Source organism: Syzygium oleosum, unplaced genomic scaffold, assembly GCF_021117445.2.
Source record: "Syzygium oleosum isolate NSW1041296 unplaced genomic scaffold, Sole_v2.1 Sole_v2.37, whole genome shotgun sequence".
Lineage (NCBI taxonomy): Eukaryota > Viridiplantae > Streptophyta > Magnoliopsida > Myrtales > Myrtaceae > Syzygium > Syzygium oleosum.
In genome coordinates, this window is record NW_026607521.1 from 2,452,022 (window position 1) to 2,473,019 (window position 20,998).

A 20,998-nucleotide genomic window follows, 5' to 3' on the forward strand; every position below is an offset into this window, starting at 1 on the left:
GTCTCGATAATGTCAAAATACACGCTATTGAAGTCACTCCTTCAAACTGAGAATCTTCCGAGGTATTTTTTCTAAAATAAAGGGCATCCTAGAGGGAATCTTGAGTAGAACATTACTAATGTTACATTAGTACCCTTGTTGCTTCTTGTTATATACGAATACACGCCACTTGTATTGTGTATTTATTCACTATCATATCATAGGTACAGTCTGGATAACAAACTGCGAGCAAAGTTTGCAGTTTTTAGATGGCAAGTTCAGCGTTTGATTCTGCAGAACACAGCTTTTGCGGAGTCGAGGACAAGTTGAGTTCATCGAACCAAAGCTACGGAAGCATCAAAGGAGAAAGAATGCAAATTCCGTTTTCTGAAGGGGAAGATTGGGGAGAATCCGGGGACATCAGCTCTTTTGCATATTCCGGACTCCATCACAATGACATGACGAAGGAGGAAGCTCCTTTTTCCGAGTATCAGCAGCAAGAGCAGCTACAACAATCGTTTTCGGAATATGGGCTTCTCGATAATCTGCGATACGACATTCTCTCTCCGCCGATCCAGACTTGTCTAGACGAAATCGCAAAGTTCAGCAGAATCTCTACCGAGCTACAAGATATCATTGAGGCCAGGAAGGACAAGCCCTTCCAGTTTTCTTCAACATCGCTCGAGCTTCTGAGAAGCTATGGTAGCGGGATTAAACGACTGAGCGGGGATGGGGTACTCGAGCCACACACTGAGCGCAGAAAGACGGAGCTGTCAACTTCTGAAATGATGAGGATTGCTAGCGCCAAATTTATCCAGTCGTCTTCTGGGGCAGCCGATGATCTTGCGCTGCCAGGCCATCCTTACTATTATTACTTCTCATGCTTATCGAAAGACGAGATAAGGAACGTGCAACTTGCCGAGATCCTCCTAGCTGCTGCTGAGAAAGTGGGATGTCAGCAGTTTGATGCGGCGAGCGAATTGCTGGACCAGAGTGATGAGCTGTGCTGCGGCACAGGAAATCCGGTGGAACGAGTCGTGTACTATTTTTCCGAAGCCCTTAGGGAGAAGATCGATCGGGAAACGGGGAGAGTCAGCATAAAGGGCCTGGGAAAGAGGATGGCCCTTGATGTAGACAAAGACAAAGACATCATGAGGCTGAGCCCTCCGTTCATCGCGACTCACCAACTAGTCCCGTTCTCTCAGATCCAGCAATTTTCCGCAATACAGACCATCATGGAGAATGTGGCAGAGGCTAAGAAAGTTCATGTGGTTGACTTCAGGATACAGAGCGGCGTCCACTGGACGGTCCTAATGCAAGCCCTCGTGGCTCGACGTGAGTGCTCCCTTGAGCTGTTGAAGATAACGGCGATAGGTACTTGTTCGCAGCAAGTGATCGAGGACACAGGTAAAAGGCTGGAGACTTTCGCTCGAATGTTCAATGTTCCCTTTTCTTTCAAAATAATCATGTTGCGGGACATGCTAGAACTCAAGGAAGATCTTTTCGATCTGGATGAGGAAGAATCCATTGTCGTCTATGCCCGGTTCCTCCTTCACACGATGATTTCTCGGCCTGAGAGGCTTGAGTCTGTCATGAAAGTGATTAAAAAGCTGAACCCATGTGTGATGGTGGTTTACGAAATTGAGTCAAACCACAACTCACCAGCTTTCGTAAACCGGTTCACTGAAGCGCTTTTCTACCATAGTGCATATTTCGATTGTTTCGAAGAGTGTATGGAACGAGATGATGAGAACAGAACCGTCATCGAATCTCTGCACATAGCCCAAGGAATTAGGATCATACTTGCTGCTGAAGGAGAGGAAAGGAATATTCGGCCTGTAAAAGTCGATGTCTGGAGGGCGTTCTTCAGTCGATTTGGAATGGTCGAGGTAGATTTGGGCATGGCATCGCTATATCAAGCAGATTTGATGGTAAAGAAATTTTCTTGTGGAAGTTCTTGCACGCTTGACATGAACAGAAAATGCCTGATTATCGGGTGGAAGGGCACGCCTATTCATTCTCTTTCTGCTTGGCGATTCGAATAACAAGTGTTTGCAGGAGTGCGTTTCGCATACTTGCTCAGCACTTGTCTGCCGTAGCTTAGTATGGCGGCAAATTCTTGTTAATAACCTTTGCTCATATTCATCTAAGTGCCGGATAGTGAACGTATCTCGTTGAGCGATCAGAATGTTTGTAGGCTGTTTCACTCTGTTGGAATGTGATAAGAGAATTTCTTTTTTTCACGTACCTTTGGTTTTGGGATTCGTTCTTCGAGGTCTGCAGTACCGTGACAAGATTGCAAGCTCCATGGCATGTCGCTTCCCAAACAATCCCGAGAGAAGTATGATATCGTCTTTCTTTCTTGTTCTTGGGTGCTACCGGAAAATTAAAGATTTTTTACTGATAATATATGATTATGCTGTCTTATCTACTGTAGTAAGACTTATGTGCTGGGAGCATGATAATCTACGAGGATCTTTGTGGTTTGAGTTTCCCGTTATTGCTACCTGTGCTGCGGATGTAGCTGTGTATTTGCCTTTTCATATGTTGCATTGATCATGCTTTTAGTGTGGGTCAATTTCTGAATGGTTTGAGATATCACAGAAGATTGGGCTTCGCAAAAGTCAGTCAGCATGCTGACCATGAAGCAATTCACTTCTTTAAAGACCAGAAACACCTCGAGGTACTACGGCAGCCGAGAGAATTTGAGTTCAAAGTTTTGCAGGCCACACGAAGTGCATCATAAATGAAGCAAAACGTCTCAAAGCTTCTAAATTTTGGCAATTCACACAATTGGTAGACAGTTCTTGCTAGCATATTGAGACTGGAATAAGTCCTACTTTGATCTGAAATGGAGATCATAAGTGGTTGTCACCAATTTCCATCCAAGCACAACTACTACGAAGAATACAGCCAAAATTCTCGCTTAATGAAGTAAAAATTTAGTCTATTCCGTAAGAAGCATATGAGATTCTAAAACTTAATGAACCCAGATGATCTCTTCAAGGACATCTCTTCGACAGATTAAACTGAGCGTCTAGACATCATTTTCGAGTTAGAAAATACAGTGTGGCTGTGGGATCTCAAGGAAGATATCAGGATGATTTTGCTCATCTACTCTTAACTTCTTCGAATATTTTGCCTTTTTTCAGGACATTGCCTCAAGACATGAGAACATCTTCCACCTAGAATTCCATTTCAAGTCACCTGGATAGGCCTCCCATGTTTATTAGCCATAACGACCAAGTTCACACCCTCATCAGTCGGGTGAAACACCGAAAGTAATTCGAATCCACGAAGATCCCGAGATTCAACAACCGGAGTAGACTAGTCTTTTGCTCCCTATACATAATTTTGCAATATCTTCTCCACCGTCATCCAGTAACTGCAATGGCCATTCAGCGAACAACATTTTCACCATTCAGCCCCGTAAGTTGTCCGAGACAGACTAACATAGAACATTTCCACCACCATCATCAAATAAAATGCAACTGTGGTCATACAAGAACGCTTTTCTTGCTGATCTGTGCAATGCATACGAGGAAAGAATGTCAACAGAATCCGGTACAGTTCACCCTTCATTTCTCTGCTCAATTCATATCACAAACACCTAGTTTCATCGAATCTGTTCAGGGCCATCACAAACAGTAACCTTTAGCAGCTCATTGTCCACTGGGTATTGCTGTTTTTCCCTTCTCAATGCTGAACTGCTACCAGTTCCTAAGCTCGACCGGCTTCCTTCAGTTGCAAGTAACCATTTTCTGCACTAGCTTTACCGTCACTAAACCAGAAAATCTCTTCCGTGACTTCACCAATCCTACACCTTATGATCGGAAACCGGTTTGTGTAAAATTCCACCACCGAGTCATTACATCAACTGTGTTATTTGATCAATGTCAGCAACTCCTCCTATGCATTACCATAAGAGTTTCGCACTCGCATTCTAAACATTCGATTTGAGACATAGTTATTACTTTTTTGGTATGTCATACATACTTGATTCTTGATATTTCTAAAATTCCAAAACAGAGAGAAAGGATTCAACGGGAGCCAAATCTAAGGCCTAGAAATTACCTCCCCTCTGAACCGTTTGTGCTTCGTTATCATCTTTATTTTGGAGCTCTTGCCGACCACGTAGGCATTTGTAAATCCGAGAAAAGTGTAGAATCTTGCTTTAAATTAAAATAGAGAAAATGAAACAAATAGTTTGTCAACTTTAACAACTCAATTGTATAATGTGATATTTGAACGTTCAATTTGTTTAATTTAGTCCCTAAATTTTAACCCAATGTGTAATATAGTTTCTAAACTTTTAATTTGTTCAACGTGATCCCTAGACTTTTGGTATATATTCAAAAATATTCAATTAAACATGTACCTAAAGTCCGGAAATTACATTGAACAAATTAAAAATTCGAGAACTACATTAAACAAATTTAAAATTTAGAGACAACATTCTGCGTTAAGTCAAAGTTGAAAAATCATTTATGTCATTATCCTTATTAAAATGCTCACTTTACATTTACAACTTTAATCGTCTCCTTAGTCTCAATCGTTAAATCCTTTCGGTCAAACTTCTTATAGGGCTCGCATCGTTTAACGGCCACGACCGAATCATATGCACCCGACCGATCTAATTTGCCGACCATGTGGTTCACACGTGAGATTTGCACGATCGAATGGGTGGCAAGCAACCGAGCTCATGCGTACACATTGATTATATGATTCTCACGTGAAATTTGCATGATCGAACGGCTGGGAAGCAACCGAACTCACGTGTACGGATCATACAAGTATTGCTAAGGAAAACGGCGTAGATTGCCACGTATGTGCCAGCAAAATCCGTAGTGTCCGAGCCCCAAGCGGTCCAAGAAGCCTACAACGATCCAATTTTTATGGAACGGTACGGTAAGTCGAAGAAGCCGAGAGACCGACAGAGACCGAGGTGGGGAGAAAGGGAGCCATGGAGGCGGGGCTGGAGCAGGTGGCGGAGGTGGAGGGGACGACGGCGACGTGGCTGAAGAAGGACCCCCTGATGTACACCGCGGCCACCAGGCACCCGATGATCCTCAGCATCCGAGATGGGTCCATCGACCTCAGCTCCTTCAGACGGTGGCTGGTACGGGCTGCTGCATCCGTGCTTCTTCATTCGCTTCGTCTCTGTAGAAATCGCGCTTTGTCCGCTGTCTTATCTCGAATACCCAACTTTTGACCATTCATTCATGCGTTGGTGATGTTCTGGCTTTGAGCTTTTGGGTCGAATTTTCTTGATAATTCGTTGACGAATGCTTCTTGAGGCGAAAGGTGTGAACTTTTGGCGTCCTTGGGACAGGAAAGGTGTGTGCGGAGAGGTGTAATAGTTCGGACAAGTTGGTGACTTTGACCGCTGTCTTATCTCGAATACCCACTTTTAACCATTCATCCATTCATTCATGCATTGGTGATGTTCTGACTTTGAGCTTTTGGGTCAGATTTTCTTGATAATTTGTTGATGAATGCTTGTTGAGGCGAAAGGTGTGAACTTTGGGCGTCCTTGGGACAGGAAAGGTGTGTGCAGAGTGTGCAGAGAGGTGTAATAGTTCGGACAAGTTAGCGACTTTGACCGCTGTCTTATCTCGAATACCCACTTTTAACGATTCATCCATTCATTCATGCATTGGTGATGTTCTGACTTTGAGCTTTTGGGTCAGATTTTCTTGATAATTTGTTGATGAATGCTAGTTGAGGCGAAAGATATGAACTTTTGGCGTACTTGGGACAGGAAAGGTATGCGCGGAGAGGTGTAATAGTTTGGACAAGTTAGTGGGATTTTCGTAGATTAGACGAAAATCGCTCTTACATGGATACTGGATGATTCGGATTAGATGTGCCGATGGTTCTTTTTTGTTAGACTTCGGGTTAGGATTCTATGTACTCTATTAAATAGCAGAGGAATTGCGAGATGGCTCCGATTTCTTGTGGTTAGGAGAATGATATGTGTTTCTTCCTTGTTTTGACAAGCTATGAGGAAACGGCCGAAACTTGTTTCGACACGAGTCATGACCAGAGCTAGGCGGCCTGACCGATTGTCAATTCGGTGTTGATTGTTGACATCACAACTCCATGACCGAGCCTGTTTAAGCTTTGCTTTTGGAACAAACAGTTGCATAATCAAATTCAGAGAAGTGCTTGATTTCCGTGGAAGGACATGGAAAGATCTTACATTTCATCCTAATCTGTTGGTACTTAGCTGTAATATAGTAGTTTTTCGTTGCTTAAAGCCAGACGATAATGGAACTGTCCGTGAGAATTTGCAATGTATGACTTGAGAATCTTGAGGAAAATTCTAATGCACCAGAATATGCGCTTGTTCTAATGCGAGACTTTAGAGAAGAACGGCCGACTTGTTTCTTTATTGTGTCAATGAAGTTGCAGAACTGAAGCACAGTTGCTGTGTTTCCTTCACAATTTTACTTGTTGAAAAACTTTTAAGTTGTTGAGTTGGATTGGATAAAAATGCAGGGACAGGATTACTTGTTTGTTAGAGCTTTTGTTCCTTTTGTATCAAGCGTGTTACTGAAGGCTTGCCGTGAGTCCGACGATAACTCCGACATGGAAGTCTTACTAAGCGGCTTGGCTGCTCTAAACGACGAGATTGCATGGTTCAAGAAAGAAGCCTCCAAATGGGGCGTTGTACTGTCTTCCATTGCCCCTCAGAAGGTGAACGAAGACTACTGCAGGTGGGTCATCGCGCAAAACACTCTTGAGCTTCGAAATTAAGAGCTCTCGAGATCTATAGCACGATTTTAAGATCTGTGATATTAAGACACTGACGTTGCTGCAACAGGTTTTTGGAGAGTTTGATGGGACCGGACGTCGAGTACACGGTAGCAGTAACCGCGCTTTGGGCTATCGAGCTCGTCTACCAACAGAGCTTTGCCTACTGCCTCGAAGAGGGCTCTAGGACTCCACCGGAACTTGCCGAGACGTGCCGAAGATGGGGGAACGAAGGTTTTGGCCAGTACTGCCGGTCACTCCAAAAGATCGCGGACCGCCGGCTGCTGAGGGCTACCAATGAGGAACTCAAGAAAGCCCAAGCCGTGTTTTTCCGCGTGCTCGAGCACGAGGTGGAGTTTTGGAACATGAGTCGCGGATGAACTCACCATGTGTGTAGCTTCCTGAGCTTTCAAAGGAGGGCATGGCCATGGGGTGGCTAAGATCACAATGTTGATCGATCTTGTACATATTTCTGGACTGTGTGGTCACGTTCGGTGTGGTGGAGTTTTGTCTTAGTGTCCTGTGCGTTCAATGCATCAGCTTACCTTCACTTTCTCTATCTATAAAGTTAAAAGCACAAAGCTTTATAGGGTAGAACAGGCTCTGTTATTACAAGTTTTTTCCTATATATAAAATTTTCTGCAAATCTTTGTATTCAAGTGGCTGTAGTTTAGTGGTAAGAATTCCACGTTGTGGCCGTGGAGACCTGGGCTCGAATCCCAGCAGCCACAATTTCTCAGTTTTTTTTTTTTTTTGAATCATTGAGAAAATTATTAAAATAAGTCCAAACCTATTAAAAATTATCTACATTAGTGAATTCCCTAAAAAAAACCCAACTTTAGGTCAAGTCTCAAATCTATCTCGAATTTTTTTTTGTCTCAGAAAAAACATCAAACTTTAGGTCCAGTCCCAAATCTGCCCTGAACTTTCTTTTGTCTCAGAAAAAACCTCAAACTTTAAGTTCAATCCCAAATCTACCCTGAATTTTGTTTTTTGTAAAAAAAAAGTCAGCAAATTTCAATTTATTTTCAAAAATATACCTCGTGATCCAGTCCCAACTTAACGCCACACTTCCACGTCGATAACAAATCCACATCAGCAAAGTAATGGGGTAATAGATACACACCGACGTCGCATTTCCACTTTGATAACAAATCTAACCCAATAAAAATTATTGAAATTCTCCAAAATAAAACTGTTCTAGGATATGAAAGTTAGGGACGATAACAAATCCACCCCAAAAAACTTTTTTTAATTTAAAAAAAAACCCAATTTTTAGGTTCAATCCAAATTTGCCCCGAACTTTGCTTTGTCTAAAAAGAAGCCCCGTTACTCTGTTGATGTGAATTTATTATCGACGTGGAAGTGTCACGTCAAGTTGGGATCACGGGGTATATTTTTGAAAATAAATTAAATTTTGGTGATTTTTTTACACAATACAAAATTTGGGGCAGATTTGGGACTGGAATTAAAGTTTAGGGCTTTTTCTGAGACAAAAAAAAAGTTCTTGGCAGAATTGAGACTAGACCTAAAGTTTGGAGTTTTTTTTTAGATAAAAAAAAGTTCATGGCAAATTTGGGACTCAACCTAAAATTGAGAATTTTTTAGGAAATTAGGCTCAGCCGTTTATGTTAACGATTTCCTGCCTAAATTGGCTGAATAGACTAAATTGGCACAAGTGCAAAATGTTTAGGACTTAATTGGTGAAAAAAATTTATGACTGAATTAGGACAATTATAATGAGTTTATGACTGTTTTGATAATTTTCCATACTTTTATTACTTGGAGCAGTTTAATTCCACCAAGCATGAGCATGAGGAACAATTTTCACAGCTCTTGAAGTTACAACACAAACCAGAGATTCTCTTTATTTCCAGATGTTCTAGGGAGATACAAGGAGCTCCCATCTACTTACATGTCACTTTTCAAAGAAGTTGGGACATTGTGATACGCATCCCAGATCCTTCCCTGTGCAAAGTTAAGTGGGTACTTCGGCTGCTTGTTAGGGAAGAACAGCCCAAAGTGCTTCTCTAGCTCCGGCTGCTTCTGGTTCTCATCGAACAGGGCGAATATGTAGGTCTCTATCGCCCTGTTCGGCCTCTTCGGCGTGCCGCCTTTCACGTGCCTGATCAGATTCCCGTTGTACGTCCTCGCGTTGTCGACCGTCGCCGCAAACCCGCCCGCGGATGGCCACCCGCTCTCTGAGACCACCACCTGCAGGGCGGCCCCACCAGCCCTCTCCAGCGCGGAGTAGAGCGCGTCCAGCATCGCGTCGAACAGGTTCTGGTACTCGCGGGATCCGTCTCGGACAACAACCGACGGCGAAGTGAATAGAGCGTAGGGCAAGCTAATGTCCTTGGGGTTACCGACGTAGCTGAAGTAAGTGTAGACGTTGGCTAGCAATGGAGAGTTGACGCTCACCAGGAAACTGATGATTGGGTCCAAGTAGGACCTCACGTCCCCTCTAAATGCACCTTGGGATGGAGGGTAGGAATTCCCTATTAGAGTCATGTCGATCGCAGTGGAGACTTTGATTTGGTTTTGCAGGGCAGACGATCTGAGTGCGGCCTGTATGTTCCGCATTGCAGGGAGGACGAATTTGGCGTATTGCGCGGTGCCTCCGTTGACGGGGCTCACCTCGTTGCCGACGGCGATGTAGCGGAAGTTGACGCCTGGCGAGAAATTCTTCACGTTCCTCTGTACCCACGAGTTCGCGTTGGCAGGGTTAGAAGCTAGGGCCTGGAGGTCTGAGTTCGGGACGCCTAGGATGAGCTCGATGCCCGAGCCTCTCAGGGCTTGCAGAGCTGCTTGATTAGGGTCGTAGAGTCTCATCTGCTTGATGCCGTGAGACTTGTAGAGGACGACGACTTCTGATGCGGGCGGTAGGTTGTTCCCGAGCATCCCATAGCAAACTCCTATAGATTGCACACCTGCATGCAAAATGCAGAAGCTTAGCTGCCAAAGAGAAAGATCAGAAAGTTTACGACGCGCAATCGGGTATTGCCGTCCTCAATTTATGCCTCATCGTAAATGCCTTTAGCAAGTGATGGCTAAGTTTGGTTTTAGTAGGAGAATCAGTCCATTGTGTCATTGTCTCGGTGTTCAGAATTTAAGCACTTCATTTAACGAAATCGAATTGCTCCGATGCTGACTGAAAAACATCGGGATGCTCTAGAGTTCAGCTCGGCAAATCGAAACCAGCTTTTCAAGCATTAGAACCAGATGTGTCGATGGAATCGGGTCAAATTGAGAACTCGCGCGTGGAGAGCATGTGGTAAAATGGATGCATTCAGCAAGATCACCAGAAACACATATATATGCGCTACTTCAAAACGATGAAATCATAGGATGCTTTTGCAAGAGGAAATATGGACAACAGATATTGCGCGTACACCATACGGTATTCATCTAATCCGACAACGAATAATCCAAACCGACATCGAATATGATAGCATTCGTTACTGTACCTGACATGCAAAGGTTGGCTATCAGAAGTCCCAGAAGACAAACGGTAGGAGCCGATAAGCGACCGCCCGTCATGGAGATAATTTTAGCCATATGAAGCGATAGAGAAAAAAGGCAAGGAAGAAACTTTAGGATGATAGATTATGGTCTGAACTAGAACTATAGCAACTCTTTATTTATAAGGAGCCAAATCACTGTAGTGGCCTAATTGTCTGTCTGAGGTGTTTGTTCTTAGCAAGGAGTTGAAAAAGTCCACAGTTTTGACTGATTCAAGCCATGCTTATCTTCTATCCTCCCTCTTTTTTAAGCTTTCCAAACCATCGACTCACGAACGTCGCTCTCGAGTTATCTAGATTCAGACTTAGTGTCATCGAATTCGATTATGCAGAAACTACGTCTCGAGCGAGTAAACGTCGTTAAACAATCGCCCTCTTCTCTGCCAGATAAAGGGCTTCAATGAACCATGCCTCTTTTCCAGGACAGTGGAGATATGCCAAACTCCTAGAGCCGCCTAGGAGGTTCCCCCATTCCCGACGTGACCTCGCCCGTTTACAAAAGAAGATGATCCGACGGACCCGAAAACGACACGGCTACAAAGTCTTTGCAATGGCATAGCACGTCACCATGGATCGTCGTCTGGCCTATCCATGGAAAGAGTAGGGAGGAAAGTTGGGGTGTGAATAGCTTTGATGAAAAGTCAAAGCACGTGCATGTGTTTGAGTATGAATTCGCTTGGCTCCATTGTCATTATTGCGAGCCGGGGAGGCGGCTTCGGTGAAAGATGGAACGGTGGCGACGGCGATGTTTTACTTCTTTTTTGTTAGTCGGGCATTGGATGTTGATGTTAAATTCAAGATTGAAAAGGCATCTGAAACAAGATATCCGAATCTTCCCCCCTTTTCTTTTAAATGCTAAGCACAAAAGAGAGATTGGTTAACATCATTTAAAATTCCAAATTGGTACCCGAAATCACAAAAATATCACAAATTTATACAGCCGTGAGAACCCTTAGCTTCCATCCAATATCCTGTAAAATAAAATTCAGATGATGGCATATCACAATTGTTTTGGAAAGCCGATCTAAAACAACTTACTCAAATCTACTAATTTTTCCTTTTAAAAATCTGTTAAAATCCCTAATTTTTCCATGATATGAACCACATTACACGCCGATCATCCAAGTTGTCTGCTAGACATGTGATTCCACCAAGGATATTGGACGGACTAATTTGGGATTCTTTGCGGTACGAATATTAGTTACAAGAAAAAGTGACTTAGATTTAACTTAGCGGGATTTTTCGTAGTATCAATCCTTAAAAAGAGGCGAATTTTAAATTTCAATTACTAGGACATTTGGAAGATTGGTTGATGCGTTGGTTCCGGAAGAAGGTAAGAAAATAAGAGAATCTAAATTATGCTAAAATCAGCGAACATTGGAAAAGAAAGACTAGGATTAGAGAAAGAAAGATTGACGAAAACACCACCAAAACATGCTATTCCAATCCCAAATCGAATTCGGGATCGGAAGAATAGGAGGCACTGCGCCGGCCGAGTGTCCGTCGCCGCATCTCTCTGGCTGAATCAGATGAGGAGCTGCCGCTCGAGCTCGAACCTGAACTACTACTCTTCCTGGAAACCGATTGGATCGTCGAGACAGAGGATGGTGTCTCCTCCTCTGAATTAGAGGGGGATGTTTCGCTCGAGCCACTCTCCCCAAGAATCGATTCCAAGGCCACGTGAGGATCGGGCGACTCCAAGGACATCGAGCTGTGCTGAACGAGACTCTGTCACCGCGTCTCGTTCCCTAAGTCCGACGAGGAACCGTTGCTCGAGCTACTCTCCTCTGAAGCTGATTTGGAATCGGATGGCTCGCAGGACGAGCATTCCCTCCTGCACCTCGAGCTACTCTCCGTGGAAGAAGGTTCGCCTGATCCTGACTCACCAATGCTAGGAGAGTCGGTACCGGATTCGGATTGCTGCTTCCTTTTACACACCTCGTCACACCCGTCGGTCTTCTCTTTGCGCGCCTCAGTCATCTCTTCCTCCTCCGACTTTTCTCTTCCTCTTGTCGATGCCGGGATTGCCCAGTTCACAACAAAATCATGTTTTGATATCCGATCCTGAGTTTTTTACGCAGTCGGGTCATCGATGATCTAGGTGAAACACGACACGACAATGTCGAAAAACTTCAGATATGCAAACATGAAATTGAATGACCAGGACCAACACAAACAGAATCATATGAACACACAGTAAACAAAGACTGGGCTGTATACAAAAACATAAATTTTTGCTAAAATTCAAGTATTTATAAAACGTACCTCCATTGAATATTCTGATTGACCTTCAATCCTGATGGTGAGGTTTTAGGTTGAGCAGTGAGCGTCTGAGAAGAGGACGAGAGTTCAATCAAATGTTCACGAATCTTAAAATTTATACACGAAATTCAAATTATAGATCATGAGTAAATATCAAATGCAGTGTTATTTAGTAGACAAAATAATAATTTTAAAAAGTGTCTGTATAACTTCCATTTATCTCATAAATCTCTCGTGGATTCTAAATTCTAAGCATCCGTTTGCTTCGCGAAAAACATTTTCCAAAGAAACATTTTCTGGCATTGATTCGCTTAGAAAAATGAGTTAACGAAAAACCTATGTTTAAATTTAGGAAAATTATTTCCTCTTTGAAAAACCAGAAAGCATTTTTCCAAAATATGACTAGGTATCGGCCTTTCGACCCAAAACTCTACGCTTGGGCACGGAAATCCCAAGTTGGTTCTCGGGTCCCCAGCGTTCAGGATCAAGTCTCTGGTGCCCGGGCCTGGGTCCATCGAAGCTGAGCCTAGGCCTCGATGCCAAGGTCCTTCAAGGCTAGCACGAAGCCTTAGTGCCAATGCCAAATGCCCCAACACCCGAGCCCGAGTCCATAAATGTTGTGCTTGTGTCCCCGATGCTCAAGCTCTGGTTTCTGACACTCAAGCCTGGGTTCATAAAGGCCAAACACAGGTCCTAGGCGCTCGGGCTCAAGTCCTTCATTAATTAAACATTCTTTCTTATAAAAATATTTTTAAAAAAAAACAAAATTTCTTTTTGTTTTTCTTTGTTTATTTTTTCCTTTCTTTCTTTTTCTTTTTCCTTCTTCCTCGATCGACAGCTGGCGACCAGCCACAAGCGAGGGATGAGCTCGCCCAAGGCCGGCGAGACTCGCACTCACCAGAGTCCAACGAGCCACGCCAAGCCGGCCTTGGGCGAGGCTCCACCTTGCCGGATTCGTCATGAGCCGCGGTGAGCTTGACCTTGCCAAGACTCGCAAGGCCTTGAGCTCGGTGATTTGGCGAGGCTCGCCTCATCAAAATTGGGCGAGCTCATCCCTCGCCTGTGGCCAGTCATAGACCGTTGCGTGACAGGCTATCGGCAAAGGAAAAAGAATAAAAAATAAAATAAAAAAGAAGAAGAAAAAGAAAAAATAATTAAAAATTCAATTTTTTTGGTAATTTTTCCCAGGAAAATCAAATCAAATTTTTCATATCAAATGGCAAAAAATATTTTCTAGTTCATTTTCATGTTTCGATCAAACACCGGAAAATATTATCATTTTACTGAAAAATGGCTTTCTGGAAAATATATTCCAGAAATGTCACATTATCCGCGAAACAAATGGAGCCTAAATGTAAGAAAAATGGGTATTGCTAACCTAGAAACAATTTAAATTTTTTTCCTCAAATCACACATGAATCACGGTTTTCCTTCTTCAAAAATAATTAGCAAAAGGGAACACGCATTTCACGGTAACAATGATAACTTGAACATTTGGAAAAGTATTTTATTAAAGATTGGTCTAATTTGAGAGATGAATTCAATCTTTCTTGATTTAACTCACAAGACAAGATTAAAATATTTTAAGTTTGAATAATGGTAGAGATTTAAGGATCATGATGTGAAGTGATAGATATTCAATTTATTTTTCAATTATGATCTCATCCCATTTTTTTCAATTGAATCTTAAACTCATAGTTTGATGTTGAAACTATCTTTTCGACAAACTTGATCTCAATAAAACACATTTATAATAAATTCCATGAAAATGGTGAATTATATTTGTATTGTAATTCAAAAGTAAAATGATCACTAACACTTTAAAAAACATGATTTTTTAGATCTCTAACACTTTCCAAAATTTAAATTTAAACCTTTGTTATCTCTCGTAAGTTAAAACTTTCTTATTCCACTAAAATCTAAATTCATCTCTTGATTAGACCCAATCTTTTGAGAAGTAAATTCTTAATATGTTTTAAGTGTTTTTTTATAAATTACATCTTACCATAATTATATCTAAATCTTAATATGTATAAGTTTTTCTATTTCAATTTAAATTCAGAAAGGCGTATGAATTAACATCAAACTGCTATGATTGTGTGAAAAGTATCTTTTTAATTTTCTACATGTCACAAATTTAGTGACCCAATTAAATTTTCAAAAATGTCATACAACAATCCAAGTGAATTAATTATTATTTACATCCTATCGAGTAATGTAGAAAATTGAATAAAAATGTAGAAATTTTGGAATGTCACAATGACTACGATATCTTTTTGAACGGCGAAGTCAGGTCCACAATGACCACCATCCCGGCAATGGACTCTATGGGCAAGATCTTCTTAACATTGCTTATTACGATTGGCTTAAATAGCACCCGAGCTAGAAAATTTAAACAAACACGGATCCCTATTTAAGAGTTTTGGGTTTGATGCTCACAACAAATTATTAGCCATCTTTAAAATGTATTCTAATGAAAACTATTATTCTATTCTAAGGTCAATCATGGCAATCCAAATTTTAATAGAAAAAATATCATGCCGGTCCTATGGTCTGATTCTTGAAAATTTTTGATCCGAATATCATCTTTTGAAAATCAAAATGTAATATTGTAACAATTGAGCTATGAACTTTCCGTAAATACAAAAATCGAGTCAATAAGATGTTGGACAAAACTTTATATCCGGTCAAAATTTGGCCAAATTTGAGTAAAATATTATTTTTTTTCAAAAACTTTTCCAAGAGCACTCCTATTATCCAATTAGTTAGTTAGTTTTCTTTTTTTTTATTGTTTCTTTCTTATTGAGTGGTTCTTTTTTTGTCGAAATTTCTTCCTTTAGAGTTTAGTTGTTAGTACAAAGCGGCAGATTAAAACTGACAACTAACCACTATGCTTTGTTCACTTCTCCCATTGCCATTGCCCTATCTCTATGCACCTACAAGTTGCTAAGTTATTGCGGACATTGTAAGCGCCATTAGATATCATGCTTGTGGAAACCCATGTATCCGATGTAATTATGTTCTGGACTTTAGTCATTGTACATCGCACAATGCCATTTGAAAATTTTATATTTCACTCAATAATCAGTGAATTTTGAACGGTTCCTCATTCGTGGCAAAAATCACTTTTTAGAGCAGGAACAATTATAATGTAGTAAAAACCAAGGGGAGGAGGGAAGCATATATCCCTGCTTTTCCGGCTTTTTCACCAAGTCTGTACCTTGTCGGGCCTTTTTCTCTTTTTCTGGCCTGTTTTGCTTGGAAGAAAATGACTTGAAGACCAACAAAAAAAGTTGAAGCATTTTCCATTATCTTAAAGAAGAGGGTTTTTTTTGTGGTTAAGGGTGGTGCGCACGTCAGAATGAGTCCAATCACTCATCACATGTATAATTTGAGTCCAACGCAAAGTTGCTAGGGGATAATGCAAACATTATACTAAAGTGACCAACACACGAGTAAAAATTGATAGGAATGACTATATTGAGATATTGTCAAAATATTTAGAATTAAATTTGGCCAAATTGAAAAATTTAGGACTGAACTGACTGTCGTACAATAAATTTATGAAGGCCGAGTCATATCCGTGATCTTAGATAGTGAATTCTCCCATTAACCAAGCATCATTGTTGATTTATTTATTTGTTTATTTATTTTATTTTTCGGCTTTAACTAATACGAGAGTTAGCGCTGAGCAGGTTCTTAGAAGGTTCAAGCAGAGACAACAACCCCATATGGTGAGAGATCTCCTGTCCACATATTCCTTCCCTCCCAGGAAGAAAAAAAAACAACGAGAAAGAACTTAAGGGATGGATGGTAAAGGTAAACATTACGTCTGCTTCGGCTCGCTACCGCTACTATCAAGTAAGCAGGTATAGTAGTCTTCCAAGCTTGGGTTGAAGCGGTCACGCACAGCATCAAGAGGACCAACAAGATTGTCAACTACGGCATGATTTATATCGGCATGCCGCACAATTGTGTCTCTTCTCACCTTTCTCTCTGAATTGCTCTCTGTTTCTTTTTCTCTCACTATCATTCTCCTTAAATGGCTGGAGTACTTGGACCTGTGGTGTGCCACCTTAGACAATTATTAGTTCGAGACAGAAAACAAATTTTCATGTAAAATGATTTGAAATGCTTGACATCGTAAAGTTTAGAGCTTTCTAATCATGTATATAATTAGGTTGATCATGGGATCAGATTTTTAACAAAGAAAATCTCATGACCGTTCTTTAGGTCCAATTATAGAAAATTCGCTATCCCGACACTTTGTTTTTAAAATCGAATTGCATTTTTGCAACAATCGGTTCACGGGCTCTTCGTAGGTGCAAAAATCGAGTTAATTCGACGTCGGATGGAAACGTTATGATGTAGACTCAGACTTACTATTCAGTAATCGGTTCACGGCTCTTCTTGCTAGTTGTTGTGGGAGGCTCTTGCAAGTCCGTTATGTTGTGCGCAGGGGTCCTCTTGACACTTCCTTATGACGATGGTCATTTGTTTATATTTCTATACTACTAAATTATGTGTTCTTGCTATTGAGTATAATGGCAATTTTAAAAGCCAAAATACAGTGGAACTTTTTGTTGTCTACATTTTAAGTAATTACTTTTTATAAGGCTATATTACCTCGGTGAACACTCATGAACAAAATCGAGATAGGTCACTGCGCTCTCTCTTGTTTTAAGCGCTCGTTGAAGGGCATTTAGGTCTCCTTTGGAGAGCGAATTTTTGGGAGCAGTCCGAAAATACGGAGGATATGTCTGCATGATCTACTGAAGAGGTCCTGAAATTCCAATTTTAGATATGATGGTGAAAAGGATATTTTAATGAGTCAGTTAATTTTTGTAATCCATGAATCTCTCTCATCTTAAATTGAAAGATTAAAATCTCCACACTATTCTAAACCTAAATCTAAATTTGAATCATCCACATCCTTCAACAACTAAATCTTTTCCTGAGCTCATGTGTTCGTGGATAAAGACAGAATCCACTTCAAGTTTTACATCACTATCCATTAGACAAGCCCATCATCTCTATCCCACCACAATGCGAGTAGGAAGCCATGATCGATACACCTAAACCAAAGCGACAAAGTCCGCCCTTCATGTACTAACCAAGATTTCAAAAATAGTCCGGGGAATCAAACTTACGACCTTCAACTAAAATAATGAGTCTCTGAACACTCAGATCAACCACTGATTTTGTGTCCGTTGTGCAAGACTAGTAATAAAAGAATAATGTTCATCAAAGGAAAAGTCACACTGTGAACGGCATACTCCAGCAATGCCTAGAGCTTTCTCTTGGCTAGAGCGAGAAAAGCCAAATTACCATATCAGGAGCCGAAGAATATCACGGTATCAGAGTACATCTTTCGACCAAAAAACAAAAAAAAGAGTAGATCTATTCGCCATCCTCCTCGTCTTGTTGTATGCTTTTGCTCCTGATAAACCACTGAAACGATTCTTTTAATGCCTAGGGCAATGTGAATTCCAGTATCATCTCATGCTCAACTATCAATGCCCTGTATTTATACGTGTCCAAACAAACTCGGTAACTTCATGGGAAATCAATGAAGCAATTCAAGAGGAGACAACCGAATGAAGAGCGAAAATTGGGAAGGGCTCGATGTTTGATGAGGAGATCCGAAAACGTTGATCAGAGAAGAAACTGATTGGTGTTAATGGAAAGATTGCACAATCAATCATACAAACTCCTGCTGGTCAAGTAATCTAGAAAAGTTCACGACAAAAGATAGAAGATGGTCTGATATAATAAACGGTAGTTGTCTCGCATATGTCATAAGTAGAACTAACAGAGACTATGCTGCACCAGCAACCACAATGTCAACAATATCACCAGAAACTGAAACAATCATCAAAACCAGGTAAAGGTTGTAGAACTGCCAAAATCCAGAAAAAGATCGTACTTCTGAGATAAAGCAAATACCTGCTTCACATTTTACAACAAGAAGAAAACACCAGGAAAAGATGTATCGGGAATTCACTACAATCAATCCCAGAATAACATTTCCATCAACTACCGGATCTATAAGCAAAATATAAGGAAATACCTATGCATCTAAGAGCATCCCAGTCCACAGGATCTACTAAACCTCGTTTCAGAGCCTCCCCAGAGGAGATATGAGATTAACCATGGTCAAGAGACCAATGGAGCTTGTGCTTACTCGAAAATAATCACATCGCATGCCACAGTTATGCCATGCACAACTCCCTTAATCCATACTGCACCTTCAGCGCCTTTTCCTGTGCCGTCTGCTCTTCCTTCGGCTGCTATTGTCATCAGAATCCGATTCCGAAGCGGAGTAAGAATCAGATGACTCAGACGATGAACTGTACCGCCTACGCCTCCTGCTCTTCTGTTTCTTCTTCTTCCTCCGCCGCCTCCTCTCTTCCTCCGAATCAGATGATGAACTGTCAGCCGAACTACTCTCCCTGGAAGAGCGATCCGATCCAGATGCTGACTCGCTCTCGCTCTCGAAAACAGAAGCCTCACTGTCACTAGCAGAATCCGAATCAGATTTGTATTTCCTTTTACTTTTCTTAGAGCGCTTCTCAGTCTTCTCCTCCTTAATATCTGGATTTTCCTGCTCATAAGATAACCGAGCTTCCGCGTTCAATTTGGGATTCTTAAGCAGCTGGGTCCTCGACGGTCGTGAAATGTAGACGCGCTCATTGGTGCACTGGTAAGTCCAATGTCCCGGCTGATAGCACTTCTGGCATTGCGCCGAGCCACCAATAGTAGAGACCGAAGCCTTCAAGTCTTTCCGTTCGCCCAGTTTAACGGCCTTCTCAGTACTCATCAAATACATCTGTCTCTTCGCTTCCCTTTTCTCCTGCCATCTACTGGGCCCTTCCTCTTTTTGCCCATAAGCATTGACATTACGTGCGGCGGCCGTGGCAGCTCGCTCGGCCTGAGCGCGGCTAAGACCCTTCGCGGCGCTCAGAGCAGCGGCCTTGATCCGCTCGGCAGCATCTTGAGCCTTCTGTTCTTCCTTACTCGACATCCCCCCAGAGCACAATTCCTCAGTTCAGAATCCTCCAAATCACCCAAACCCGACACCAATCAATTTCTTTCCAGCCTGCAGTGAAGAAAAAAAAGATCGCCCCAAATTCTTAAAGCACGAACGAAACAAGCTCACAGCCAATTAACCCACGAAAAACCATTCGCCGAGATCAATCAATCCAAACAATGAACAAACAAGTAAAAATGCAAAGTAAAGTGGATCGTGCTTCGAAAGCTGTCCCCGAAACAAGAACCCACAATCAACGGCTATGAAATCAAGAAAAGACACCCACGAAGCACTTGAAAAACAGCCAAGAACCATCGATCGCATAGATACATGCATACGAACTTGTTATCTAATCAAAAAATGGAGCGAAAACCATCGATTCGAAACGAAACGCGACGGGAAAAACCCTAAAACCGGCAACCCAGTTGAGCATCGGATTCAAACATGTAGAAAGAAGCGGACTTTGGAGGGGAAAGTCGAGGGGGGGACGTACCAGAGGCAGAGGACGAAGCTCGAGAAGCAGATCTGAAACCCTAGCGAGCGAAGCGGAATCGCAAGATTTGGAGAGGAGGTGATGAGATTTTCTCGAGGTCTGACGAAATGGAATGGGATGGAAGAAAGCCGTGAAGGAAAGAGGATTATTATTCAGATAAATGGAAACCTGAGACCGTGGGCTGGGCTCGTGTCCATATCACTGGGCTGGGCCGCGCCCAGAATCGATAGGGCTACGTTTCTCGCGAAAAATGAATGACTTGAATTAAAATAATTAATCGATGAAAGATTTTTTCGTTGTCAAAAAAATTTATTTCTAAATATTTTCGTGGACGAGGAAAATATTTTTCGTATATTTGTTCTCATAAGCAATACGAGCGATTATTTTCACATAATTTTTCTTTTTTCAAATCATTTATTTTTCGCGAAATAAACTGAACCTGATAAAGCAATTTCTTGTGTCGGGTCGAATTTCATGGGTTGGACGTAATCCACCTCCCCCGGCCAAAACCACTAAGCATAGCGACTCGGCTAGGTATGTCAGTAGACTTAGATGAATAGTTTTACAAGCCAATCCACTACAATGATTATGCCATAATTCCGATGCCATTCTCGTCTTCACCTACTCCCATCTTCAGGTTGTTCTTTCTGTTTCTGTACCACTTTCACTTACTTTTTCCCCCCACAAGTTCACGTAGATAGTCTAAAAAGTGCAGAAATAGTGTTTTCTACCCACTAATCCAAAAGCAGCTATATTCTTTTTCGAGTTACGAAATGTTGGCTGTTGGCTACCTCTAATATCTAAACTATATAAGTTTAGACAATGTTAAGCGTGGTCCGCATTGGTAATATTTGATTGCACAGCATGCTGTAAATGAACCAAAATCGACACCGCGGGCATATACAGATACTGTCTTGCCAAATCATGGAATATAGCTTCAATAGCAGATAACTGCAT

The 20,998-nt window shown here is 41.7% G+C and overlaps 4 protein-coding genes and 1 non-coding gene across 5 annotated transcripts; 3 read left to right on the forward strand and 2 right to left on the reverse strand.

Annotated features, from left to right (window-relative positions):
* Positions 1 to 248: 248 nt before the first annotated feature.
* On the forward strand, positions 249 to 2,024 carry LOC115677012 (DELLA protein RGL1-like). Its single transcript, XM_030600063.1, has one exon. The coding sequence runs from the start codon at positions 249 to 251 to the stop codon at positions 2,022 to 2,024; it is 1,776 nt and encodes a 591-aa protein (XP_030455923.1).
* A 2,818-nt stretch (positions 2,025 to 4,842) lies between these two features.
* On the forward strand, positions 4,843 to 7,285 carry LOC115677050 (probable bifunctional TENA-E protein). The gene is made up of 3 exons (XM_030600097.2): positions 4,843 to 5,098; positions 6,481 to 6,698; positions 6,806 to 7,285. The coding sequence occupies exons 1-3, from the start codon at positions 4,943 to 4,945 to the stop codon at positions 7,113 to 7,115; spliced, it is 684 nt and encodes a 227-aa protein (XP_030455957.1). The 5' UTR covers positions 4,843 to 4,942; the 3' UTR covers positions 7,116 to 7,285.
* Positions 7,286 to 7,394: 109 nt separating this feature from the next.
* On the forward strand, positions 7,395 to 7,466 carry TRNAH-GUG (transfer RNA histidin (anticodon GUG)). Its single transcript has one exon. It is a non-coding gene; the product is annotated as a tRNA-His (tRNA).
* A 1,013-nt stretch (positions 7,467 to 8,479) lies between these two features.
* Positions 8,480 to 10,360, reverse strand: LOC115677046 (lichenase-like). Its single transcript, XM_030600089.2, has 2 exons — positions 10,203 to 10,360; positions 8,480 to 9,665 (listed from the first exon to the last, which is right to left on the reverse strand). The coding sequence occupies exons 1-2, from the start codon at positions 10,291 to 10,293 to the stop codon at positions 8,647 to 8,649; spliced, it is 1,110 nt and encodes a 369-aa protein (XP_030455949.1). The 5' UTR covers positions 10,294 to 10,360; the 3' UTR covers positions 8,480 to 8,646.
* Positions 10,361 to 18,370: 8,010 nt separating this feature from the next.
* LOC115677239 (uncharacterized) lies at positions 18,371 to 20,188 on the reverse strand. The gene is made up of 2 exons (XM_030600369.2): positions 20,042 to 20,188; positions 18,371 to 19,617 (listed from the first exon to the last, which is right to left on the reverse strand). Exon 2 carries the CDS (start codon positions 19,540 to 19,542, stop codon positions 18,769 to 18,771), a length of 774 nt encoding a protein of 257 aa, XP_030456229.1. The 5' UTR covers positions 19,543 to 19,617; positions 20,042 to 20,188; the 3' UTR covers positions 18,371 to 18,768.
* Between the last annotated feature and the right edge of the window lie 810 nt (positions 20,189 to 20,998).